Source organism: Clytia hemisphaerica, unplaced genomic scaffold (genome assembly GCF_902728285.1).
Source record: "Clytia hemisphaerica strain Z4C2 unplaced genomic scaffold, Clytia hemisphaerica genome assembly, whole genome shotgun sequence".
In the NCBI taxonomy this organism is placed as follows: Eukaryota; Metazoa; Cnidaria; class Hydrozoa; order Leptothecata; family Clytiidae; genus Clytia; species Clytia hemisphaerica.
In genome coordinates, this window is record NW_027104489.1 from 5,884 (window position 1) to 33,871 (window position 27,988).

Below are 27,988 nucleotides of genomic sequence, written 5' to 3' on the forward strand. Positions count from 1 at the left end.
AGAGTGATTTCGAAAGAGGTATTATGTTGGCAAAAAAAAGCTTCGCGTAAAGAAGGTTTGAAGAACTTAAAGGTAGTGAAAAAATGAACACCAAAAAAAAGATGCGGAAAGCTGCAAAATCTTTACGTGAATTGAATAAAGGATCAGAAAAAACAAACAGCAAAAAGAAAAGATGTGCAAAGCTGCAAAATCTTACGTGAATTGAATAAAGGATCAGAAAAACATGACAACAAAAAAAAAGATGTGCAAAGCTGCAAATCTTTACGTGAATGAATAAAGATCCTTTACGTGAATTGAATAAAGGATCAGAAAAAACATGAACAGCAAAAAGAAAAGATGCGGCAAGTTACAAAATCTTTACGTGAATTGAATAAAGGGTCAGAAAAACATGAACAGCAAAAAGAAAAGATGCGGCAAGTTGCAAAATCCTCTTACATTAACAACAAAAAACTTAATTCAGGAAAAAGGGTTGAGAACTTCAAGCAGAAAAAACAGGAGGGTCCTTCTTACATCTGTGTAATGTGTAACCGCGTATGTTTAAAAAATCTGTGTTTGGTTTTGATGAACAAAGTTTCATTGGTCAACTTTGAAGAAATAGAAAATTTTATCCTGTAACCTCGTTGATGGTAATTTCTACGTTATGCAAACCTGTCATAGAAAATTAATGAAGGGAGAAACCCATGCCAGTCTGTTTCTAACAAACTTCAAATTTTTGATCTCCCAGATAATCTAAATGATATACGAAAACTGGAAAGAATTTTAGTGGCTCAAAGAATTTATTTTCTAAAGTCATGATAATGCGTAAAGGAGAATTCCTAAATTACAAGGTGCAATATGCAATGTTCCCATTGAAACACCAGGTGTATGCAAAGTACTCCTAGAGGAAGTGATAGTAGTGGGGTAATAATGTTGAATTAAAAAGAAAAATATCCTACAAAAACCCTGTTATTTCGCAGCAAGTAAGACGACAGAAAGTTTTTGAAACTTTGGACTTTTTAGTGAATAATAATCCTTTGTATCATGATATACATATTGATATGTCAATCATCGACCAGTAACTAATGATGAATATGTTGAAAGGGTTTTATCAAATAATGATTCTGTATCAAGCGCTTTTCCAATGATATAAGATTTGTAGGATGATACAACAGTTACTTTAATTAAGCCTTTTGAAGAGCAATTAGAGAATGAATTTGATTCTGATGATCCACTCAGTGCGTATCGAACACCAACATGTGAAACAGTTATTGTATCAGAAGTGCCAAACATTATTTTAGATGATGAAAATGCAATTTTAGCTCAGGTGAAAGGTCAAACCCCAATTCATTAACACAAGATGAGTTCTGTGAAGAGCTCCCATCCTCATCTTTTTCCTACGGGGAAATTGGTTATAACGTAGAGCGAGATATAAAATTGTCGCCAACAAAGTACTTTAATCAGCGTCTTTTAAATTACACTCAAAAGTTTTGCTTCGGATTCAGATTACATTTTTTTGCTCACAAAAATTTTACTAAGCTTAACCTTAGAAGTAAGATCATATCGCAATGAGAATTTCAAATTCCAACTTGCTGCGGGATTATTAGCAAATAATTTTAATGATACAATCAAATTGTGTAGCATCTGATAATGCATACAAGTTTATGAGTACTATTAAAGGACCCCTGCATACTGGCAACATATGTTATCTGTGTTCTTGCATGGTTAAACAACTTGGTGTTCCCAACATACTTTATGACTCTCTCTTGTGCAGATTTACGGTGGGAGGAATTTGTTACCATTATCAGACAATTAAGCGGGGATGCTGATACTGATCATGACTTCTTGATTACCAATCTAGATGTGCCCTACTTAATAGCAATCCTATTGTGCTTGTGCGTCAATATCAATATAGAAAAGAGTTGTTTTTCAAAGAGATAATAATGGATGGCCAACTTGGAAAAATTACATACTATGCTCTCAGAGTAGAATTTACTTTCAGGGGTAGTCCACATGATCATTGTTTGCTTTGGGCTAAAGATGTCCCAAAACTTGAAGATGGAAAAGAAAAGTATATTGAACACATAGATAGTGTTATTTCTGCTAATGTTCCTGATAGGGAAGAAAGTCCTGAATTATGGAATTTAGTCACTAAGTATCAAATACACTCCCATTCAAGAACTTGTAGTAAATATCGCAAAAACTGAATGCCGATTTCAATTTGGAAAACTTTTCTGCAAGCGTACTATTTTGTTGAACCGCTTCCTGAAGGGTTACCTGAAACTGAAAAAAAAAAACATGATATTTTGGTTGCTAGAAATAATGTGATCCAAACTGTTCAAGAGTATATAGATACAAATTTGCATCCTAAAAAGAGAAACATTCTGGATCCTGATAAGCCTGAGTATATTGAAATTGGATCTATTGATACAATTTTGGATTCTTTAGGGTTAAATTATGAAACATATGAATATTACTTATCAATCTCACCAGACAAAGATCAGCATTTGTTTCTAAAACGTGACCCATATTCTTGTTTTGTCAACAATTATTTTGCAGAAGGCCTCCTAGCATGGGAGGCCAATATCGATATTCAGCCAGTTTTTAATGCATACAAGGCAGTTACATACATGTGTGCCTATTTTTCAAAAAGTGAAGATAAGTGTTCAACTGCAATGCAAGAAGCATTAAAACAGGCCAAAGATTCAAATGACAGTCAGTTTGAGAAAATGTCTAAAATTGCCAAAGTTTACAACTCTAATAGAGAATGCTCAATCCAGGAAGCAGTTTACTTAACAATGCCTGAACTGTGGCTTAGAAAAATGCTTTCCTGCTATTTCATTGTTAACACTAACTTACCTGATCAAAGGTACAGGATTTTCAAGTCAAAAGAAGAAATTGAGGAATTGCCTGAGGATTCTGATGATCTTTTCAAACGAAATATATTAAACAGATATATTGACCGCCCAAACACAGGGCAATTCAATGCTATGTGTTATGCCACGTTCTGTGCAAACTATACATTAGGACACAAAAAAAAAATACAAATGATGAAAAATGATTGGCAGCCTACTTTACTAGATGATTCAACAAGTGCAGTGAATCATCAAGAAACCCCAAACACTTCCAAAATCAGCCAAATTACTCAACAGTAAGGAAAAACTTAAGCTTCGTAAAGTTCCAAAAGTTTTGAGGGTACTACACTCCTAACAAAAAAACAAACATCCAGAAAAATTTTCCCACCATATTCTAATGTTGTTTTACCCATTTAGATCAGAAGAGAATGATTTGAAACTTGATGGTTCATATGTGCAGAAGCTCAATTTAGATGAAGTCAATGCAGTTGTTAACGAGAACAAGCAAATCTTTGAACCTGATGGTCATCTTGTTGATTTAGTACTTCAAAACTATCGTAATGACCTTATGCATAATCAAGATGCCTTTGCTCAACAAGAAAATGATGAAGTGCAAGACCTAATGAGCAACTCATCAGACAGTGAAAATGATGATGGAAGTCATGAAATCGAACAAAATTTTGCACCATTTACTCAAACAGTTCATGGCTTGCAAACTGATGACCAAATCAATACCCATATAAGATCTTTAAATTCTAAGCAAAGAGATATTTTTGATATAGTACTAAATTGGGGAAAAAGATGTATGTGCAAAATTCCAAGTCCAATAATCCTGTACTACTAGAACCATTGAGAATATTTTTAACAGGTGGTGCGGGCGTAGGAAAATCTCACTTAATTAAATGTATCTACAATTGTTTGTCAAAAGTCTTAGCATATAAAAGTGATGAGCTAGAGAAGCCACGTATTATTAAATTGGCCCCAACTGGTATAGCAGCTATCAATATATCTGGCACCACAGTACACACAGGATTGAGTATTCCAGTTGGAAAATTCAGAAATATGGCTGACAAAACAAAGGACTGCCATTAGAAATAAATTACATCATGTAAAGTTGATAATAATTGATGAAATATCTATGATTTCGTCGCAACAGCTTTTGAACATCCATACAAGATTATGTGAAATTTTTGGTGTAAATGACAACTCACCATTTGCAGGGAAAAGTATCATTGTTTGTGGAGACCTCTTTCAATTACCTCCAATTTTTCAAAGTCCAGTATTTTCAACTGAGGGACCTATTATTGGTGCATTCAAATTATGGCACCTATTCAAACTAGCTGAATTAGATGAGATTATGCGTCAAAAGGATGACTCTGACTTCATTGATCTCTTGAACAATGTAAGAGTAGGTGAATTGAATAGTAATGATGAAAGTATGATTAAATCTAGACTGATAACACGAGAACACCCTGATTATCCAATAGAATCATTGCATTTGTTTGCAGAAAATGCTTCAGTCCATCTTCACAATATTCAAAGATTAGATACTCTGCCCTCGGAAACAATACATGTAGAAGCTATGGACGTTTATCCAAGGGATTTTACTGAATCTCAAAATTACCAAGGTTAAGAACCTGCCACTTAACGATACAGGTGGCTTAATCAGTTCTATTTGATTTGAAAATAGGGGCAAGAGTAATGCTTATTAGTAATATTGATATAGAGGATAGGTTGATCAATGGTCAACTTGGAACCGTCACTGACGTAAAATTCAGAAAACAATAAAGCAGAGCTGATTTATGTTAAACTAGACGATAAGACGGCTGGAATAAAAGCTCAAAGTAAAGACCAATATGCTAAGTCCACTGAAACTGTTCCCATTGAAAAGAGTGAGGTAAATTTTCCCTTTGACAAAAAAAATCCATACACTTCACCTATTATTTCTCGGACACAATTTCCTCTTAAGCTAGCTTATGCTTGTACAGTGCACAAAGTTCAAGGATTGACTTTGGATTCTGTAGTCGTTAGTTTTGACCTTGCAAGGCAAAGAAAGTTCAATGCTGGTCAAATGTATGTTGCAATGAGCCGAGTGAAAAATTTAAATGGTTTGTACTTTACTGGTCAATATCGACGTAGTGCTTTTGTCTGTAGTGATAAAGTTATTGAAGAATACACACGATTGCGTCAGAGCAAGTTGAAAGAGTTTCAGATATTATGAGGTGCAGTTCTAATTTAAATGTTTGCCTATTGAATGTAAGATCTTTAAAACGACATGCAGTTGACATTCAAAAGGACAGATTTTTGTATGAAAATGATTGTTATGTCTAACAGAGACACAGATGAGTTATGAGCATTCTGAGGAAGACAAACAAAGTATTCATGAAAAGCTTCCTTATTATATTCTTAGTCATAATATTGACCAGCATAAATTCAACAGTATTACTGTTTGTCATTCTCCTTCTTTTATTGATATTGATGAGTATGATCATTCATCATGCTTTTCTCTTGTAAAATTTAAAAAAGCTGAATTTACTGAAAAGGAATTTTGTGTTTTGGTTCTCTATAAAAGTTCAAGAATTCAACGCGATGTGTTCTGTTACAATCTTGCTCAATTTATTGAAAGATACACAATTGATATCATTTTAGGAGACTTCAACATGGACGGCTTTGAAATGGAGCATGATCAATTGTTGGCTGACATTCTCCAAGATTATGATTTAGTTCCGAACTTTCCAACACATATCGATGGGAAAATGCTTGATCAAATTTGGACACATAAGGAATTGGTGCACGAGTATGGTATTGAAGTTATTCGTAAATGTGTGAACTTATCCGATCATGATGGAATCAAATTATCGCTGACTTTGCTAGCTTAGAATACCCGTCAGAGGCGATTCCCGGCGGGACAAGGGGGGGGGGTTGGAAACTGGGGTGGTGGATGATCTCAACTTTCTGATGATTAGTTTTGAGTGGTCAAAATTGCAGGAAGTAAAAAAAATTATCTCAAATAAAAAGGGTATAATATCCCTTTTCTCCTATAGCAAATTCTACCTAACTTAAAAATTAATCATCAGAAAATTAGCCAACGATTCAGATACATTTGCTTATGTTGTCATAGGTGCTTCTTTATGAACAGTTTGAATTTTTTGCAATAGACTGAGTAAACTAGGAATACTCTTTAACGCAATGATGTTATCGAAAATCTGTTAATATGATATCAGTACAGGTTTGATTCTGGATATAAAATGAACTTTTTAATTAAGGATTGAAGCTTAACTCTGTTGGAAATATGCAATTAAGGTCATCCCACCACCCCGTCCATTCTTATGTAAGTTTTCTGACGTTTAAAGACTATTCTTAAAAGACATTTATTCTTTGGAGAGGAAGGCTTTTTTTCTGCATTAACCAAAAGGAGGGCTCTGTTGAATTTGACATTTGCAGATGAAGTTGGGGAGAGTGAGAAATGGGTCAAATATGTGAGTGTCTTTTATGGATGGTCTATGGTAGGAAAAAAATCTATAGACAAAGGACAATTAGTTTAAAGATGCCTTTCATTAATTCATCTCGTCAGGAAACTTACATACCTATGGATTTGGCATTTAATGTATTATTTTATTTATTGTATTATTTATTCCTATTTTTATCATTTTTCTTCTGTTTTTCATAATTAATAGACTTTTTTAAATTATTATATTCAAAACAAAGTAATATTTCTACCATTTTTTAATAGGTTTTTGTTAATTGTTTTATTATTTTCTTGTACATTCTTTTTGTTATTCATTTGCCTACTCAAAAATAAAAAAGACTGTCACAGAGTTTTAAAAATAGACAATATGGAAAAATATGGAATGAAAAAATATGGAAGTACATTGCAAGTGAATTGATTCATCTATATATGTATGCATTTTGGTTGATATCATAAGGATAATTATTGAAACGTTGAATAGTGGTATAATTGGATATATATTTCTATTTTGGAATTATTACAATTGATGTAATCGCTTATCCTAATGCAGCTTGAATTCATTGAATCTCAAAATATCCTAAATGGTCGTCATTTTTCAGTCTTTATTAACAAAGAGTCGAATGGCTTCGAAAATTTTCATTACAATCACCAACATTCGATACAATCGCCAACATCGATACTGCATAATATGTGCTTATAGTCATTGTATCATATTATCGTTTCATCCGATTTTCACAATATGCTGTATTTGCTTATCGGAAACATAAAATTTTATGATTTTCAGCATTCCTATAGCAAATCAACTGTCGCGCTCGGCCCGCCAACCGACCATTGATAATACAAAAATAACAATTCTTATCGCGATTTCCATGATTCCACTGTGACTTCTTCGACGTGCATATCCAGACTTGACCTCAATCTTCGAACTGTCTGGTGATTTGTTCCTGTTGGAAAAAAAAAAACGATTTGGTATGTAAACTTTGTATGGTTTGATTACTCGAAATTTGACATTTATGTAAACGAAACACTGAAAACTAATTTTTATTATTTTGGAAGCCGGAAATCCACCGGATGTGAAAAAAGCCAAATTTGCACAATACTTGTAGTTTTGTAAATTGCTTGCTATTTTCTATAAACTATGAACTATCGAATTTAGGAATAACGAATACTTGGAAATATAATTTTTAGATTCATAAGATCGAGACTCAAGTTACCCGTTTTTGCCCCTGTACCAACCTGTATTTTCCTGCTCATTAAAAAACGAAAGCAGATTTTCGGCTAGAATGAAAGAAAACTTTCCTACGGATTGCTTGGAATCTTGAATTTTGTCTTTTCGAATTCAAAATATTGGATATTTTCGACCGGAAATGACGTAAAATTTTACCTTACCTTTCGCTCTTATAACGCACTCAAAATAGGTTTATCTTATTAATTTTCCACATTCCTCTTCAATTTTTAATTATTATGTGTATTGTTCTCAATTTCAATGTTCTTTTCTTGTCTTATTTAAGGCGAAATTTTCGACTTCTAGTCGTCTTGTATGCAATTGATCCCAGTCTAGATTTCTAAATTCAGCAAGAAAATTCTGTAAATTAAATTTGTTGTAATTTTTAAAGGTTTTTCGTTTTTGTTTGTTTGTGATATTGGGAGTCATTGCATCATTGATAATAGCATACTGAGGTAGATGGTCTGAGATTGAGCAGATCAGATTTCCAGAAATAATGTCATCCTCCAAGTTATTTGTAAAAATATTGTCTATGAGAGTTTTAGAGTGGGCTGTAATTCGTGTTGGTCTGATAATGAGAGGTCTCATACAAGAAGAGAGGTTGTTGTTTAGAAATGTATCAGATTCTATGTGATTTTCTGTTTTAAGGAGGTCAATGTTGAAATCCCCTAGCAAAAAAATGTTTTTGTTTTCAAACCTGATTTTCGATAGAAGTTCATCATAGAGTATATTGAATTCACTTAGGTTCATATCAGGGTGTCTGTAAATACATGCAACAATAATGTTTTGTTTGTTTTTGTTTAATATTTCGATACATGTTGACTCAAGCAGACCTTTTTTATAAATTTGTAAGTCCTTACGTGGTATGTGATTTAGATCTTCAGAGACATAAAGACGGGTGCCCCCTTTTGAACGTGTGGAAAATGTATCCTCAGGATCATGGTAGCCATCTAAATTTGTGTTTTCGTTGTTGTTTAGTTCATTGAGACCAGTTTCTGAAATTCCAACTACATCAAATTTATGTTACAGTTTTTTAGTAACGTATCAAGTTCTGAGTGGTGAAGTTTTAGAGAATTTATATTCAGATGCAGAGTGCTAAAATTAGTGGCTTTGTTGATATTGTTTTTTTCATTGAGTTCAGTTAGAGATAAGTATGGACATTGAGTCAGTTCAGTGTTGATATTATCATCAATTATCTCATCAGAGAGGGTGTCTTTTATGTCTCTGAAGAAATCAATGTTGACATTAGCATCTGGGGCAAATGATTCAATAAAAAGTGATCTCTTACCTTGGTTTAACAGTTCCAGTGAGTTTCTTGTTGTGGTGGTAAAAGGAATGTTAGATAGAGTACACTTTTGGCAGGACCAACTTGTGTCACTTGTCTGAAGGTATAAGTACTCACCATTGGAGGTATGATTGCAACAGGGTTGCCTCTTTTTTAAAAAAAGGTCTATCCAACATTCTATATCCAAATACGCTTCCAAAAATGAATAATTTGGTATGGTTTAAGAGCTGGAGTTGGGGGTGAAAACGAAAAGTAAATTTTGAATAATTTGGGACATGCATTAAGTTACCTGAGTGAAAAACTTCTGAATGAAGAAAAATTTACCTTGTAAGCTGACACCTCGAACAATTTCGATTGAATCAGTTCCAGTTATGGACGTTACGAATAAGCCACATATATAGAGACATAAGAATATCATAATTAACCTGCAGTTTCCAACACAATTATTCTAAAGTTTAGTTGCTGATGTGATTTGACTAAATCTGAAGATGGAGACGCTTAACTTGATTTTGGGCGCTGGCGTTCGCTGCTCATTTGTTGACACGTTCAAACCTCTCCCGTAGATTAGCATACCCGGTGACTTAGAAACTACGGGTAATGCTATAAAAATTACGTAATCTTACCAAATAAGGTAAAATCATGACATCATAGAATGTGAAATTCTTGGAACTCACCGGGTTGAATAAAACTGAAAGTAGTTAGGTGGTACAGTGGTTAAGATGAAATTTATCGATGGCATGGGACAAGTGTAGTAGGTGTAGCATTTAAAGTTTACAATTCTAAGCAGTGTAGAAAAACGACGAGGAAAACAATATATCATAATCTTAAAGACTGACAAAGAAGGTAAGCAATCTTTTTGGACAGCATTTCATATTTTGGATCAGAGTTACTTTTTCATCTCTGTTGATGCACACTACTCAATCAAAATAAGGGGTTTAAAACATCTTTTTTTCGCTTGAGTTTTAAAGATATTGTAGTACCCACTTAGTCGAATGGCTTGGGGGTCAACAAACAGGGAGTGACACAAATAATTGACAAGGTAAACTTCAGTTCTTACAACTATTTCTTCTTCTTCATGAAAGACGTCTGCACTCTCTGCCAAGCTTGCAACTAAGAGGCTTTTGCCTCGCTCAACATAAACCTATCAAGGTAGGTCACTACACCTCTCCTTTCCTCTGGGTATTTACATATGTACAGTGCCTTCGCTATTGGCGGTTCTCAGTCCAAGGCATAGATTTTATATACATTAATGACTACTTTATAACTCGTAGTCATCAAGATAACGTGGCGCTTTTCGTTGTCTTTTCAGTCCTGAATTTTTACGGTCAACATGCTCAACGTCGTGATCAACGTCTTCCATCTCACTCTCTCCTTCTCGATACGGAATCGTGTTTTTCGGACACTTTGGTGTGATTTTCGGACAAATACGGCGGTCTCAGGCAAAAATCTTAGGGTGAAAATTAACCTTACCTAACTCGAGATATTAATCCTTAAAAACAGTGTTTTTTAGTGTTTTTCAGCCAGAAACAGCTGTTTTGTCCAGTTTTTGCACTTTCGGAAGCTCAATATCTCGAGTTAGGTACTGAAATCGCCTATACTCACAATATATCACTAATCTTAATTTTTTGAGAGCTTTCCAAAAATATACAACAAGTCTCCGTTTTATCAAGCTAAAATTTTCATTAATTTTTCACCCTATGATTTTTGCCTGAGACCGCCGTATTTGTCCGAAAATCACACCAAAGTGTCCGAAAGAAAATTGGCACCCAAGTTATTTTGATTCCCCTTCCCCTTAGCTTTCCAAAAATGTATAACAAGTGCTTTGACTAAAAAAATCGAGCGATTTTACAAATTTCCCCCTACTTACTATGAGTTTTAACATTACGACCTTAGGATTCCAAAAGTTCAAGAATGGAAGGGTCAGGGCTCAGAATATATCCTGGAAGTCTACACACCCCTCCCGAATTGAAAAATTCAATTAAATTTAACAAATAATAGTCCAAAAGCGACTTTCTCGCCTGAACATAGTATGGTTACATCAGACAGAAATTTATATTTTGTTAAAGGCAAATATTAAAAAGTCACTATGGTCAGAGCCCTCAAGTATACCCTAATCTAATTTTTTCTTTGCAGCAGGAGAAGCTAAAAAATTACTAATCCTAACTATTAACCTTTTCAAAGCCGCTTACTTTTTTGAAAAAGACCGAAAAGTTCATCATTTTTTTCTGGAAATTTATTCTTTCAAAGGCAATTTCTCGACCAGGAAAAACGATTCAGGTATCAACTTTGGTATCGTTGGAAAGCTCTTTCTCTCAGCTACAAAAAATAGCGGATTTTTTTTCTCTGAGTCTCAAGTGGTCAGGAGTTATGACCAAAAGACTGTGTATCGGTAAAATGGCCTTTTCAAAACGTATATATACGTATTCTGGCTTCTAAGGGTTAATTTGAAAATTCAAGTAACAGTTATATTTGAGATTATTATAAAAAATCGGTTGTGAAATAGGGCATTCCATTCCATATTCATATACAGGAGCTGGACAAAGAATGCCAGGGACAATCTTAGAAGAATATCTAAGTTGTTTGAAGAAATATTTCTCGGAGGGGTAAAAAGTTATTCTAAAATCTCTAGTGGGTAACTGACTGATTTTAGTTCGTCCGCCATCACATTCAAGATATGAAAAGATCTTTTCCAAGGATTTCTTTGCTAATTTTGCCATTTTCCAGGGGGTATCCACACATTTTCAAGAATTTTTTTGACTTGATTAGGTATTCGTTTAACCCCCCTGTGTGGATTTTTACTGGAACAGCCCAATTCTTCTATATTTCATTGCTAATTCATTTTATTTGCAGGTCATGCTGTTACGAATGATCCATAATGGCTGAGTCAGATGAGCGCGAAAATGTTTTCAGCATACTTAAAGCCTGTTCAGTCTACAAGACGAGAGATGATTTTTGTATCCCTGGTGGTTTTCTGAAGGTAGGAGGTAAAGACAAAGAATACGTGGATGAAAACTCAATCCCAATTTTCGTATATGATGTACCGAACGAGAGCTTCACTGTGGAAGATGATAAAGAATCAGAGAAAAAACCAAATTCAATTTTCTTCGAGATTTTCAAGAAAAAAGAGATTATATCTCCTCATTTCATTATTGTCAAGATCGCTGAAATGCTGGATGAAGAATCTCAGATGAACCGTGATCGAACGATCGAAGCGTTGTTAGAAAAGGGAGTAACTTTCAAAGGAAAGAAATACAATATTGTTGGTTGCAGTAACTCACAAGTTCGGAATAAATCCTTTGTTTTTATGAACGATTCCAGAAAACAATGTGATGCCCAAATCAAGGATATTGTACCAGCCGTTGATGAAATAGCCAGGAAGAAAGGAATTGCAAAGAGGGTCAAATATGTTGGTTTGTTGTTTACAGGATGTAAATATATTCTCAACTTACCACACAAATTTCAAGTCCAAGAAGCTGGAAGTGCTAAGAATGAAAAATACGATTTTACAGATGGTTGTGGAATGATTTCGTTGAAACTTGCAAAAGAACTTGTTCAATGCAATCCGGTTCTCAAGGAGGATTGGAAAGATGAAATTCCATCAGTTTGGCAAATTCGTTTCTATGGTAATATCGGTGATTCTGGATTTTGGTTGTGTAAAGGTATAATGTTTTTTTATTTAATCCGAGAAAGGGGAATCATGACAAACAGTACAGATTTCCTGATTTTTTTTATATATTGATCCCCTGGTTCCTGTTTTAGTAACTCAATGAGAGGTTTTCAAGCTAGTAGAATAAAGAGGTTGAATACATAAATGTGGACTGCCCTTAGCGGCTGCTTCTTAGACGGTACGGAAAGGCAAGGGGTGCTTTAATTGGCAGATCACTAGTTTTGTGGCATTTCTTTTCTTTTTACACCCCTGATGAGAAGTTGATCGCGTACTTTTGGCTAAAATACATTTCTTATATGGAAAACGGTTATAAAGTATATCCAGACTTAAGTCTTGAAGCATTGGCTAAGCATGTGCTAAGCCTCAGTTTGCGCAATCTCAAAAATTAAATCTACTGTAATTTCAAAATTTACTAGAAATGAAATCAGAGACAACTCCATTCCACATTATTGATTGTTTTTTTATGTTTTCACTGTCATTAAATATGTACTTCAAGTTACACAATTTTCGAAAATTTACCCTTTGATTTTAAAAAAGTTTGTAAGCTTTCAAAGAAATATGTTTCTCACTGATTTTAGGACTAAAAGTCCCTTATTGTACACTAGCGACTGACCTTTATAAACCCTGGATAAAGCTATGTCAGCCATTTTTTATCGGAGTTTTTTGAAAGTGGTACCCGCAAAGAAGCCACTTTCAGAAAAATTCCGATTTTGCTTGGTCGGGATTGAGAAACTTGGTCCAGGGTCTATATGAAGGTCAGTGTCCTTGTATTATTCAAAGTAAATTTTAAATATTCACCATTTTCAACCAAACAAATAGTTTAAACAACTTTCCAGCTAAGGAGGAGCGAGGAGGCAATATCTTAGTTCGAATTACAGAAAGATTTTAACAATAGAGGTTCAAATTAAAATATTTTTTTAAGTGACGTATTGGGTGGAAAATCTTAAAAGTTCTCAGAAGACTCTCCAGTGGTGCATATCAAGTAAAGAGTTTGAAATTATTCTTATGTACCTTGCGAATAACAACCCCATCCTATATTTCCAGGTGTCTTTGTGGTTGATTGCAACGAGAAAACACATTCAACAATCACAGTCAGAAGATCAATGATGAAAATCAAAGTCAGTGAACGACATGGTCCATACCTTGGAATAGTGGACACCAGTATCAATGCAAGATTTGGCAAACTAAACAAGCAATTTGTTACACTGATGAGCCAGACTGTAAACAAGGATGATTTGCTAAGTATCCAGAAAAACTATCTGGATCTTGTCACCAATTGTAGGCATGACGCCATGAAAGCATTTAAAGCTTCGTTATTACTGCAAAAAGAATCCACTTTCAACCGTTTGATTAAGAAAAACCCAAGCAAGCCTACCGCGTACACTCATCTTATGTCTCAAATTGAAGGAGAATTCAAAAAGTTGTCCAAGAAGAATATGACAGATGTTAAGTGCAGGATACAGATACCATTAGCTGCGTCTCGGTTACTGTTCGGTGCTGCTCTTCCTGAATATTTGCATCGATACTTACAAGATGGCCAGTGTATTGTTGCCACGGAGACCGGTTTTCACGATGGTGATGTGATTGTTAGTAGAAGTCCATCCTATTCACCAGGAGATATTCAGATTCTCAATGCAGTTCAACCACCAGAAGGCTTTCCAATACAGATGAAGAATGTGATTTTGTTTTCAACGCAAGGTGATCGTCCTGTGGCTGACAAGATGAGTGGAGGTATGGTCAACCTTAATTACACATTGAATATCTTTTAAAATTGATATTCTAATTCAATTGGAGATTTTTCGCCTGAAAGACTTAATGGTCAAGTTGTATTGTCAACTAATTTTTGAATATAAGGTCCTGTCTTAAAGTCTATCTGTGTAAGGGTCACCTCTTCAGCAAAAATCATTCACTCTAAGGGTATCGGCTTTCGTAAATGTCTTCGTCGCATAAACTATGGGACTTTCAACTCTATATTCATCTTAGAAAATGAAACCAAACGATATTAATATTGTGGAATTTGCTTGAAAAAAACTTAAATTTGTACTATTTTTTCTTTCTTTTCAGCCAAATTTCGTCTTCAATTGTCCTAATATTTTGGTCAGAATATTTCCTATTTTACAAACTGATTAGTCAAATATTGACTGGGAGCTCTTCACTTCTTTGAGCTGTTTTCTTTTGTTGTTGTCTATGCTTACAGGTTATATGTTTATATAATACTTTGTCTATTATCTTCATATTGTCTGCTTTTCCCCTTATAGGCGATTTGGATGGTGACTTATACCTTGTGGTCTGGGACGAGACCCTTCTCAAATATTCTGATGTCATCAAAAGTGAAGTTGCAATGGATTTTGATGATGCTCCTAAATGTCGCTCTCATCAACCGGAGCAAGATTGGATCACCTATGTTGCTCATTGGGATAACTCAGTCCTTGGTCAAATTGATAGCTGTTTTTACAAGATTGCAGACGAGTTCGGTGTCAAATCAAAAGAGTGTAAAGAGCTTTGTCAAATCTTCTCAAGAGCTGTTGATAATATACCAGATGATGTTAAAAGATTGAAACAAATTTCTGCAAGGAAAGATGATATTCATGATGATGAGCAGTCTGTGTGGAGCCAAATGACAAATGAAACCAGTGTCCTTTTCAATCATATCAACAAAAAAGGAAAACCTTCACTTGGCGACTGGAATCGATTACACGAAAGTATGGTATACATTGAAATGGATGTTCTGGAAAGATTTACCAACTCACCTTTCATTAAAGATTGTTTGGGTGACACACATAGATGGATAGATCAATCAATAGAAAGGTGGAAACAGATTCTAAAGAAATGTGATAACAAGAGGTATACAGATCCTGGTCCTGCAGTTGATGGTCACGATGTCCAATGCAGATTTGATTGCTACGATGATGAATGCAAAAATACTCACAGCACTTCACCTGAATATCATAAGGAACAATGGTTGATGAGATTGAACCAAGATCTTGGCAAATTTATTCAACCGTTTAAAGATCAAAGGGATCAACTGGAGCAGAAGTTGCAACACTATGAGATGTTGAGAGAACAAATGGTGGAAAAAGATCAAACAGCCAAACGTCATTTTGCACAAAGACTTCGAAAGTTTTATGAAAATAAAGAGCTTTTGCAGAATTGTGCAAATGATATATTTTCTTTACTGGAGCATAAAACTAACCTGGAAAAGTTACACTCTGAACGATTGAACAAGCCAGGAAGATACAGTGAGATAAGCAAGAAAGTTGAACAACAGGAGATGCTTTTGATGAAGTTTTGTTATGGCATCAAAAAGAAAATACAAGAAATGGCAAAAATCTTTGATCAAAACGAAGTGGATTTTCCTTCCATTGAGAGGCTTGGGACTGCCGATCTTCCCGCTTTTGTTAATCAGTTGGTCTTAACGATAAGCCAGTTTTTTGGTATCTATTTTCAAAAATTAAAGGACAGTTACCCAGTGAAAGAACGAACCAACCATGGCAATATACACAAGTCTACTGTACTTAGCAGATCTGAATCTGCAAAGCAGTTGAGCAAGCTAAAGCAAAAGCAAATAGAATGTCATCAAGAAATTGAGACATGCAAACACGAACAGCATACCTTGGAGACGAAGCTGATGGAAAAGGAAAAGATGGAGAAACGATTATCAGGTTTGCTTGTTTCTGAAGATATAGCAAACATCGTCGATGCGTTGTTTGAGACGAAGCTATGGAGTAATGAATTCGAAACAACTAAAGAAAGATTTATCAATTATTTTGTATCAGTAACACATGTTCAACCTTCAAATCCACGATATCAAAGTTTCCAACAGAATGTAAGATATGAAATTAAAAAAATCAGTCAAGCTACCATAGAAGCACACCACCGGTGCAAAAACATTGTTGATAAAAGAGGTGTGTTGGAAAAGAACGTGTTGCGGTTTGGCAATGAAATCGAGAGGATTAAACTTGATTTGGCTGAACTGGAAGAAATTTCCAGACCAATTTACAACGCACAAGAACATGACCTACTATTTGAAGAATATAACAAAACCATCAACGAAGAACAACTAGCTGGTTTTGGGTTAGCGTTAAGCTCTTTAGAAAACGAAATCGAAATCCTTTTCAAAATAGAGAAAGTCACTCGTGATAAGCGGATCTACAATACCAAGGCATTGAACTTATCGTTTCGGCGTGAGGTAATCCGATGTAAACGGGACACCACGAAGTTCAACTTACCAGTTTTTCGGAAACGAGAAGAGATCTTATCATCTTTGATCACTCACGATGCTGTCATTATTGTTGCTCATACTGGGAGCGGGAAGAGCACTCAAGTTCCACAATATTTGGCAGATGATTTTCACAACGTTTTGAATCTAAAGGACAAGTTCCCAAAGATTGCGTGCACTCAACCAAGACGTGTTGCATGCATGAGGATCGCGGAACGGGTCGCGAAGGAATATTCTGGAGCTGTTCCGATACCACGAAGTTTACAATCAGCATCAACATCTTCAAAAGTATATGGTGATCGAAGAGTGGTTGCATACCCACTTTTTGCAAAGTTGACTATGACAGACCAAGAACGTGCATTGGACACTGATGATAGGGTTGGTTATGATCGAGATTACAAGAAGAAAGAAGACAGATCGGAGAATGATCACAGACAAGAATCTACACAGGAAAGATATTCTGATTTGAAAGGAAAGTTTGGTGACATTGGAGGATGGGTTGGTTTTCATGTTGGTTCAAAGGGGAAACCTGGCGATGAGAAGAAGCAATCAAAAAAGATTTCTAAAGATACAAGAATCTGTTTCGTAACAGAAGGATTGTTATTGCAGAAGTTGAAAAGAGCCAATATGCAATCTTCATATGATTGTATAATCCTTGATGAAGCACACGAACGAGGAAGTGATACTGATCTTCTACTGGCGCATCTACGTGACATTGTCAACAATAACAATAAAGCTAATAATGGAGAGAATCTGAAAATAGTTATCATGTCAGCATCCATAAATGCTCAAGCATTTTCAATGTTTTTCAACAATTGCCCAATCGTGAATTGTGAAGGTAAAATGCATGATGTTTCGTTAATGTACAAACCTTTATTGAATCATGATGCTGATGATGTAGACCAAAGTATTGAAGAGTTTGTAAATGCTAATAAGAAGAGAATCGTGAAGGGTAGGAGCAAAGGCAAAAAGAAAGGAACAACAGCAGTGGATTCACTCATTAAACACGTTGTTAATATCATTTTTGATGATGTTGTGACCGAAACTGTCGAAGGAGCACCAATCCAACGTGCCACAGCTGATGGTGATGTACTTGTGTTTCTACCAGGTCAATCTGAGATCTTCAAATGTGTTGAAGAGATCAATAAACGTGCTTTAGAGGAACTGAAGGAAGTCAACAAAATTCATGAAGGAAAAGAAAAAAGACCCCAGAAGAAAAGAAAGAGCAGAAATTTTGCTACCCAACGCAAATTTAATACAAAGAAGGTGGTTTGTTGCACCAACATTGCAGAAACTTCTTTAACCATCCCAGGAGTGACGTATGTGTTGGATTCTGGGAAAGCGAAAAAGATGCTTTACAACAACAAGCTACGTTTGGCCACTCTCAAAATGGTAGACATCTCACAAGCATCTGCTAAACAGAGGAAAGGACGTGCTGGGCGTGTTCAACCAGGACAATGTTATCGATTATATAGCGAAGAGCACCACGAAGAAACAATGGAAGCTTTCGACGAACCAGCAATGAAGCAAAAGCCCATTGATGAGTTGTATCTGTATGCAATGGACGTCTCTAGAGGATTTGAGAATATTCATTTAATGAAAGACGCACAACCTGATCCAGAATCGATTCAAAATGCCAAAGAACGTCTTTTGAATCTCGGTTTCCTGTGCAAGAAAAATCAAAGCTTTTTCAAACAAGAAGTTGATATTTCTCCAGATGGTAAATTTGCATTATCGTTGATGGGAGATGTCTCTTTAGAAGGCGCGAAAATGGTTCTAGCAGCTCAACCATATGGTAGAGTGTGCGATACTATCACTCTGGCAGTTCTTCTCGAAGGGAATATATATACCGATGAAGAAACCAATATCGAACGCGCAAAATATACCAATAATCTTGGAGATCATTTAACCATTCTTAATTTGTACAAGAAATTTGAGCAAAAGCTGAAGTCTGCGAATCTGGAAACTGTGGAAAGCTGGTGCGAGACAATGGGGTTGGATTTTAACAGTCTTAAGCAGATATCGAAATCCATCGATCAAGTGTATAAAACGATAAAAGCTGACAGCAGTTGCTCCATTGGATCGTTGGTCAAGAAAGAAGAAACAACTTTAAGACAACGTTCGAAAGAGAGAACTAAACACCTTGCAAAGAAGGAGATCACCAATTTGGTCAGTGATCCAAAAACCCTGATGAAAATCGTCATAGCTGGATACTTTCATAATATTTGTGTATGTAACGATCCTGAATTTATGATAGCTGGTTATTCAATGATAACACCAATCGCCAATGAAGGTGAGGAGCATCAAGGCGTTCATTTGCTGAAAGTGATGCTGAATAAAAATTCACATCTCAACGAGCCAGGTGATATTGTGAAAAATTCCACCATTATTTTTTATAAATTGTTTGAACCGAGGAATGGTTTCGTTGTGACTACAACATCAAGTCGTGTTCATAATGATTGGATCATTGAAGCTGCCAGTAAGCGATGGAAGGAACGTACCATCAATGATATTGAAAAGATCAAAAATATTGTCCAGTGCAGAAAGCTGCAATTCATTGGTAACCCTGTTCTTTCCAGAATCAAAAAAGATGAGATTGAGTGTGAAGTCGAGAAGAAAAAGATTCGGAGATTGGCTTATATTGAAAAGAAGAGTAATGCAGCAATCAAGACCTTCTATCCAACCGAGATCAGGATTTATGGTTCAACCAAGGAAATTGATGAATGTTACCTGGAAGTTTCCAGAATGGTGACGCATTATCATTATGAGGTGTTGGCTTCAGACCAGACAAGGAACTATCCTACTCAAGAAACAACAGAGAGATTATGTGAAGTTGAAACTGGTCTTATTGTGAAAGGACAACCAAAGATTCCACGTCCTTCCTTATCTCAGGAATTCAATAAATGGCATCACAGACGTTTAGTATTGGAAGATAGAGATGGCAAACTAACGAAGGCAGGAATTTTAAAGATGTTGGAAGAACTAAAACCAGTTTGCAAAGATGAGAAATTTTGTGAACCAAATATTAACATTGATGGTGGTACTTTTGCTAAAATTCGATTCGACGAAAACGATTTAGCTGTGAAGTATGAATATATGCTGCGACACCAGAAAAGGATGGGCAAATATTTCTCTGCAAACACCAGAGTTTATATTGATCAAGAAATTGAATGGAGTGTGATAGATACGGGGATTTATCCTTCAATAGAGAAGTTGATGAATTGTTATACTTCCACCAAATTGGTCATCAAGAAGGAGACGAAAATGTTCTGTATCAAAATGCGAAACAAAGCTGAAAACCAAGAAATTGGAATGGAAAAGAATCTGGCTGATTTCCAGAGCAGCCTTGATCAAATTGTTGAAAGACTACAACTAAATAAGGTTAGTTCCACTTTTTGCTTTTCCCAGCTGGCACACAACGTTGTTTCAACGTTCATATAACGTTATATGGACGTTAGGAACATTAGATAAACGTCGAAAAAACGTTGTGTGCCAGCTGGGTTGCTTCGAAAATATCATAGCGTACATACACTGTGATGACAGATCGTAATTCTATTTAGTGCACATTCAACGAGAACAATAGTAACCATAGCAACCATTCAGGTATCGCTTACGTTTGAATGTTTCTGTGATTAGTTTCTTTCAAAGAGGCCTTTGTTGGTGATTTCATTTTTGACTCTTAGCAAGGAAACCGTCGAATGTAAATACATTCCCTTCTCACAGACCCGGTAGAATTTTTTCAGCCAATGGGGGTAAAAATAATGGAGCAAAACTCGACGAGGATTGATATTCCCATGCTTTTTATGGCTGGGGATTTTTCGAGCCAGGAAATTCAGTGGGGATGGAAAAAATAACACAATATTTTGCAGTAAGGATTTGCTTATCTGATTATTTTCAGCGGGGACAAAAATACAAATCTCTATTGAGGTAGAGAGGGTAATATTTTTCAGTGGGAAGGGTCCCAGTGGGTCTGTGAGAAGGGGGTGTTGAAATATTGGAATCATGTAAGAACCCAATGAAAAGATTTCAAATTGTCATTTCTCGACTTAAGCAGTTTGGGAAGAATTTGGAGTTTTTGCTTTAGGACCATAATCAGGAATCTACAGGCCAAAGATATCAACACCATCTGATTATTCTTGTTTTTGGTAATGGGCTTTTCCAGAAAAAAACCGTATACCGTCCATCCCTCTCTGGCTGGAAATGAGTAACCCTCTGGAATTCCAGGCAATTTCAGGTTTAAACCCCTCTGGAATTCTGAATTATAGTAGGATTTAAAAAGCTACCCCCATGGAATTCCAGTTATTCTTTGACAGATTTTTGTATCTCCCTCTGGAATTCCGCCACATATCAAATATTACCCCCCTTGGAACGGAAATGGACCTCCTCAACAGGGGGTATACGGTTTTTTTACGGAAAAGCCCAATTTTAACATTTCTTCATTTTTTTAGACATTTGGTTGTAAGCGGATTGAGATCACAGATTTATCTTATGGTGAACGAGAATATTTCATGCAATATAAGTGTCCTGAAGAATTATGGAAAATGAAGAGTACAAAAGAAAAATTTGGTGTTGTAGTTTGGAAGACCCAAAATCTGTCTTTATTGGCCTTTGAGATATTCGGTGAGCATGCAAAACGTGAAGAAATGGGTAAGAGGATACAGGCTCATATTGATACCTATCGGATGTGTCTACGTGATCAAAGTCGAGAATACAATGCTCAAATCCGTGTTCGAAGCATCAATAACCTTAGTGTGATACTTCAAAACATGAAGGAGATACAGAGCAAAAATAAAGCTGTTAAAATCGATCTTCGTTTTGGTCAAAATGTGGGAAAAGGTGGAGAATTACCAATAATGACTTTGGTTTGTGATGATAAACAGCTGTTACAAGATGCTAAACAGTATATCAATCAATTAATGTGTTGTGAAAAGCCTTCAGGCAATGATAGCGATAGCGTTCTGTGTCATTTTTGTCGAAAGACAATCGCCTTTGATAATGCCAGGCCACCAAGGAAGGTGAATCAAGCTGTGGGAGAGAATAAACAAGAATCGGATGAACAATCGGATATGGAGAAGAAACAAAAGGTGTGTATCTTTTTAATAACCCTACATTGGGTAAAATCGAAATCCAAATGGGAAATATAGAAAAAGAACCCTGTGCCACAGACCCACTGGGACCCCAGCCCCACTGGTAAATTTGGCAAAAATTTCGTCCCCGGTGGGAAAATAACTTTGATTTCATCCCCACTCGAAATTCCATGTTTAAAAATTGTACTCCAAAACCATCCCCACTGGATCATTAACCTTGGAACAATAGAATTATCCTCATCGGGATTTCAATAGGAATTTTTATTCCCACTGAGGAAAAAAGTTCCAGATGGGCTGTGAGACAGGGGTGTAGAAAAATAAAGACATTTTTCACGATTCTAGACCCCAGATTTTAAGGGCTGTTTGGTTCATTCATGTTTTGGTTCCTCATATTGGCCAAAATTAATTCCAAAAGCTTGTCCACAAAAATTTTTAATGCTAAATGTTTACTTTATATCTTTATTTCTAAAGCCTTGTATAAAATCATTCTGAAGTCACAGCCTACAGTACTTGGATGCGATTACAGTATATATCTTTTACTCGACGGACTGTCTTCTTAGGTAACTCGAACAAGTTTTCTTGTCTCTTTAGTTATTAATCTTACACCATAACTCGAAATTCTCGTAACTCAAACAAGTTCTCCGTGTGTGGTTGAGTTATGGAGACTCAATTATACAGGAGTCTGCTAAATCACGTGCCACGCGTGCCAGCGTGCCATCGGTTTTTAAGCGTGCATGTGTCAGCGTGCCATGCGAGCACGCCGGATGGCATGCCGAAATTCGGATGGCACGCCAAAATTCGGATGGCACGCCAAAATTCGGATGGCACGCCGAAATTTTAATGGCACGCCAAATTTGGATGGCACGCTGGCACGTTGGCACGCTAAAGCACGTTGGTACGCTGGCACGTTGGCACGCCAAGGCGCGTTAGCATGCAGGCACATAGGCACGCTGGCATGCGTGGCACGCGATTTAGCAGACTCATTATACAGTGGAGTCTCCATAATTCGAACACGCAAGGGGAACACAAATTTGTTCGAGTTAAGGAAATTTCGAGTTATAGAGTTAAGTCTATAAGGCCTTGTTAACTGAAGGGACGAGAAATCTCGCTTGAGTTAAAAAGACAATCGAGTTATAGAGGTTTGGAGACTCAATTGTACTAAAATAACAAAAATCACATTTCTTTAAGGATGGCAAGATTGTCGAGAATGAAGCAATAGTTGTTGGTGACGTTGGAGTTCGATTGCTTTTATGTGGGTGTACCTTTTGTGTGGAATGCTTGAAATGGTATATCAATGGAACATTGGAAAACCAAGAAGGTATGTAATAGGATATACAGTAGTACTTTAAGGGCAAAAACTTTCGTGTTACGTGTTTTATGAGTTTTTGTTAGCAAAAAGGTAAATTTTATATGACACCCTTGCCTCTGTGACCCAGTGGGATCCACCCCACTCGTCACCCCAGTGAAAAATATTTCCAAAAATCGCCCATTTTTTCACCCCATTAGATAAATCACTCACCCCACTGGAATACTGTAACTGAAAATGACCCCATTGAAAGATACGAAGAATCCGCACATACCCCACTCAAAATTTTATGATTTTGACTTACCCCAGTAGAATTCTCACATCAAAAGGGTCACCCCACTAGAATCTCCCCTTCTCTTATGAAATCCACTTTTTAAATTAACGAAAATGCATAAAAAGGCTCAATTTCTTTGCTTGCTTCGCTCGCAATCAAAATTGCATAATTGTTCATATCACCGCGTCGTCAAAAGTAGTAGCAAGTTATGATCTAAAAAGATGGTCTAGAGTATATCCACTATGTATGAAAGTCCTTATCTTTAATAAAAAGGCAAGAGCAAAATGACTCGTGTTTTTCCGTTTTTCAGTCAAGCTTCAAGATCTTTGATCGGATTAATCGGATTCAATTTTCCTTGTTTTAGTCAACTTTTAGGAAATTAACTGAGAAGAAATGCTTTCTTTTTCTTTTATCCTTTAGAGGACAAATATAAGTACATTCTGTGAAAATTTCAAGTCTCTAGCACTTTCCTATCCGGAATTATCTTGATTCCAATTTAGAGGGATCTCAAGCGGGATGAGGACGGGATAGAGGGATCTCTCGAAAACGAAAGTGCCCAATAACTGGTGAATAATTTTATGTATCAAAAAACTTTTTTTCCTACTTTTACATTGCTATAAGGATACTTTATATACCAAATTTCATCTCCTTATGAGCACTACTTAAGGAGATACAAGGGATATTAGCCAAAATAATCCCGATTTTGCAAAAGTTCCAATGAAAGATCACTCAAAAGATAGGTCGGTCGTGGGTCGATCATTCAAGTTCGTGAATCAGAAGCGAAAATAATGATGACTTTCAGGTAGTCTTGATGACTAGAGAAAAATTGATGAAGATGCAAGTTGCTCGGTTAAATAAAAATGAAGCATGAAAACTTTGATGGACATAAATAAATTAGTTGAAATTGTTTTTGTTTTTTTAATTTTTCAAAATTGCAAAATTCGAAATAAAGGAGTGATTTTAGCCTAAACAAGAGAATCAAAAATCAAATATTTTTCCCGTCGGTGCAAACCATGGTTGCGCCACCTTTGTCACTACATCTTTTTAAAATTAAGTTTTGTCGGTCAATTTTAAAATCATTCGGTTAAAAGTTGATAAATGCATTTATCTTTCCATTGATTCATTTTTAGCTTCCCCTTTTGCCCCAATTTCCCCCTTTTTTACTTCAAGGTTGACGTTGTATAGACGTTGAATGAATGTCGCTCTTGCAAAATCGTCTCTCCTTTGGGAGACGTCTCCCAAACGGGATGCGTCTTCCGATCGAAGTATATTGCCTTATTGTTAGTAATGGATGATGTTTCGTGTTTATATGATTAAAAGTCTTATACCTCACCGTTTCAACGCAGTTGAATAATATATTCCCTATCAGTAGCCTCAGTACATTCACAATTCTGTGAAAGTGTAACAACGACTCCGCACTACATTTTATAATTTAACATTTGACTAGCAATGCCATCTACTCTACCTCAGAATAAACTTTCAGAAAGATTTTCTTCACCCCAGTGATAACCGAGCAAAAATTGGTCACCCTACTCAATTTTTTGGGAAATATATCTTGTACCCCAGTGGATTTCAGATTTTTCACATCCCACCCCACTGGATGTTTCTTTCACACCCACTGGGGCACAGAGACAGGGGTGTTATATGAATTCGCAAAAGTTCTATCTGTGAAATTTCGGCTAAAACCATAATTCACGAAACTTAAATTCGTTAAATTTCGCGACTTTTTGACAACACACCCTTGTCTCACAGCCTCGGAGAAACTTTCCCCACAGCGGCGATAAAACTTTCTATCGAAATACCATTTGGGATCAGAAATTCTATTGCTCCCAGCTTATAAAAATCCAGTACACGGGTGATTTTGGAGTGTAATTTTTTTTACATTCAATTTCAAATGGAAATTGAAAGTCTATTTCCCAGTGGGTCTGAAATTGTAAAGTATTTTTCCAACCGGGACGAAATTTTTGCCAAATTTTCCACTATGAGGCTGGGCTCCCATCAAGTCTTTGACACAGGGGTGTTGAGAAACTGGTTACAGGTTAATTCATTAGATCTTATCGGAGCTTTTGATTTTTCTAAAAAAGAGATGCATTATGGGATTGTTTCGGGGGTATTACAATAGAATTCCCTCGAGGAATCCCTAAGAGATTTCTATTGTAATACTCCCGAAACAATCCCACAATGCATCGCTTTTTTTAGAAAAATAAAAAACTCCGATGAGATCTATAATGTGATAATGCTTAGTAAGCTATGCACAGTTTGTTCAAAGATTTAAGATTGGGTATGTTTATAAGCATTGTGCTCACCAAAAAAAAACTTCTTTGAAATATTCTGATTTCCTTTTCCTTCAATTTATAGTTCAAAAGATACACGAACCAATCCACTGTCCAAAGTGTAACAAGGTCCTTATGATTAAAGATCTCAACATACTACCAAACTACCTCAAAGAAAAAATCTGTAGAAAGATCTTTACCAATTACCTTCGAGCTCGACAAAAGAATGGAAGAAACCGAGAAAGATTCGATATCTGCAGAGAATGTAAAAGTATCTTTATTTACGACGTCGCCGATAAAGGAATCTTCCGTTGCTGGAACGATAAATGTCGTCTTATGTCGTGCAGTGTTTGTAAAAGACGTGTGATGAGCAATAATGAAATTGATTTCGAACAACACAGGTCCTGTTGGAACGATGCAGTAGAAAGATGTGGTAAGTATTGAACAGAATACGTTCTCGTTGTGGGAAAAAAACTATAGGTGAAATTAGGAGGCTTCAAAGTACCTGTAACCTAAAAATAAAGTTTCTAGTCCCAAAAGAATGAAAAGCTCATTACCTTATCGGCCAAAACTTAGTCGGTCTTAATTTTAGTCGGCCTTAATTATTAGTCGGCCCTAATTTTAGTCACCTCGTCAAAATTTAGTCGCTAAGGGCCGACTAATAATTAAGACCGACTAAAAATTTGGGCAATTTCTAAATTTACATGCATATGGAAAATAGACACCTTTTAATGATAATTCACTATAGTCACTTTAGGGCAGACTAAGTTTTGGCCGATAAGGTACTTTCTTCATTATCTTCATTTTTTCCGAAATTAGAGTGCTCTGAAATATCTTTTCAACGGTATTTAATTTTTCAGAATTGAAACTTTTGCTGAAAAGGGGTAAGACAGAATATCATGGTACATTTATATCGAATGGACTTCAGCACTCAACTGTTAATACTTTTAATGGGATAAACTTTCGTAGGGATTAAATTTCGTGTATGAGCTCGTCCGCGAAATTTAAAGATTTCCCGGGGATTTCGCAGATGGCACTAAGGAGACATTATTTTCACGATCTTGTGCCTATTACTGTCAAATTATGCATGTCGGTTGCTGAAATACGCATTATTAGCGCTTCTTTAATGCCAGTACAGTGCCGTAGCAACTGGGGGGGGGGGGGGCAAGGGGGGCTATGCCCCCCAAAAAAATTGTTTCAAAAATGGTTATTTTGCAAAATGCAAAGTTTTTCTTTTTTAATTTGTCATAATTGTCTTTTATGTGCATGTTTTGAGTGTATTTTTAAGCAATCTAGAGCTCAAATTTTCAAAATTCCCTCCCTCGGGCCAAACCATGGTTGGTCCTCGCGGTGTCACTAAACTTCAGCCCCCCAATACGAAAATGCTTCCTACGGCACTGCAGTAACATAGTTCAAAAATGTCTCGCGGATATGCCTGTCCAAATTTCCATTGAGACTTAATTTCTGGTATGACATCCAAAATCCGCGAAAAACGCGAAATTTTATCCCATTTAAGTAACTTAAACACAAAATCTTATTAAATTTTTTTTTCTTACACCTTGCAGAGTGAAGCAACTAAATGAAGGCTTATATCAAAAGCTGTCTTTGCAGCGAATGAACAAGATGTTTCTACTAATATGGTAGATTTATGGATTTTTACATATCTGCACATATGGTAGATTTACAATATCTACACATATGATAGATTTCCGGATGTTTACATATCTACACATAGGGTAGAAATAAGTGTGAGAATGTGTTGAGATTATAAGAACATGTAAAATTTTTCAAGTCTTTGAAGCCTTCGAATGTTCTTGTTCATTCTGAACTCTTAGTCCAAAATGTTCTTTTCACATAGTTTTTTTTCAAGATTAAAGCATGATGCAATTCAAGTTTGAGTTTTTTAAAAATTTTGGAAATTTTGAGGAAAATAGTGGATATTAGATTAAAGGTTTTGTTTTTAAATAAGAGTGATATCGTTTGCTTTGCTCATCAATTTTGATTTACAAGCTTTTTGATATTGAATTGACATGGATGTGGAGCAAGACTGGTCAGAAAAAGGAAAAGAAAGACATTTTTTGTTTATATCAGCACAATATAACAATAGGGAGACTGATATGAAATATGTGTCTGATATGAAACGGGAATGCTTATGTAAAAAGGAAACCTTTAACATGAACGGATAAGAGACATTTTCCACAATCACACACGAAAAGTTAGCAAGACTCTTCACGCAATCATGCGCAATCAAAAAAATCGATTTCACTCTCACGTCAAATTTTAAACCCCACGTATCCACGCAACTAGATCTGAATTTTCACGTATTCATGCAAACCATAAATGAATTGTTGA

The 27,988-nt window shown here is 35.9% G+C and overlaps 1 protein-coding gene across 1 annotated transcript; it reads left to right on the plus strand.

The window, feature by feature from the left end:
- The first annotated feature begins 9,495 nt into the window (after positions 1–9,495).
- Positions 9,496–27,981, plus strand: LOC136821556 (uncharacterized). Its single transcript, XM_067077782.1, has 8 exons — positions 9,496–9,653; positions 11,661–12,469; positions 13,522–14,208; positions 14,736–20,077; positions 21,145–21,780; positions 22,972–23,101; positions 25,722–26,069; positions 27,202–27,981. The coding sequence occupies exons 2-8, from the start codon at positions 11,686–11,688 to the stop codon at positions 27,204–27,206; spliced, it is 7,932 nt and encodes a 2,643-aa protein (XP_066933883.1). The 5' UTR covers positions 9,496–9,653; positions 11,661–11,685; the 3' UTR covers positions 27,207–27,981.
- The last annotated feature ends 7 nt before the right edge of the window (positions 27,982–27,988 follow it).

Excerpts from the sequence above, each read along its gene's own strand:
- LOC136821556 (XM_067077782.1), top strand. The coding sequence starts at position 11,686 with ATGGCTGAGTCAGATGAGCGCGAAAATGTTTTCAGCATACTTAAAGCC. Across the intron at positions 20,078-21,144 it reads AAAGACTACAACTAAATAAG|ACATTTGGTTGTAAGCGGAT; the intron begins GTTAGTTCCACT and ends TCATTTTTTTAG. Across the intron at positions 23,102-25,721 it reads AACATTGGAAAACCAAGAAG|TTCAAAAGATACACGAACCA; the intron begins GTATGTAATAGG and ends TTCAATTTATAG.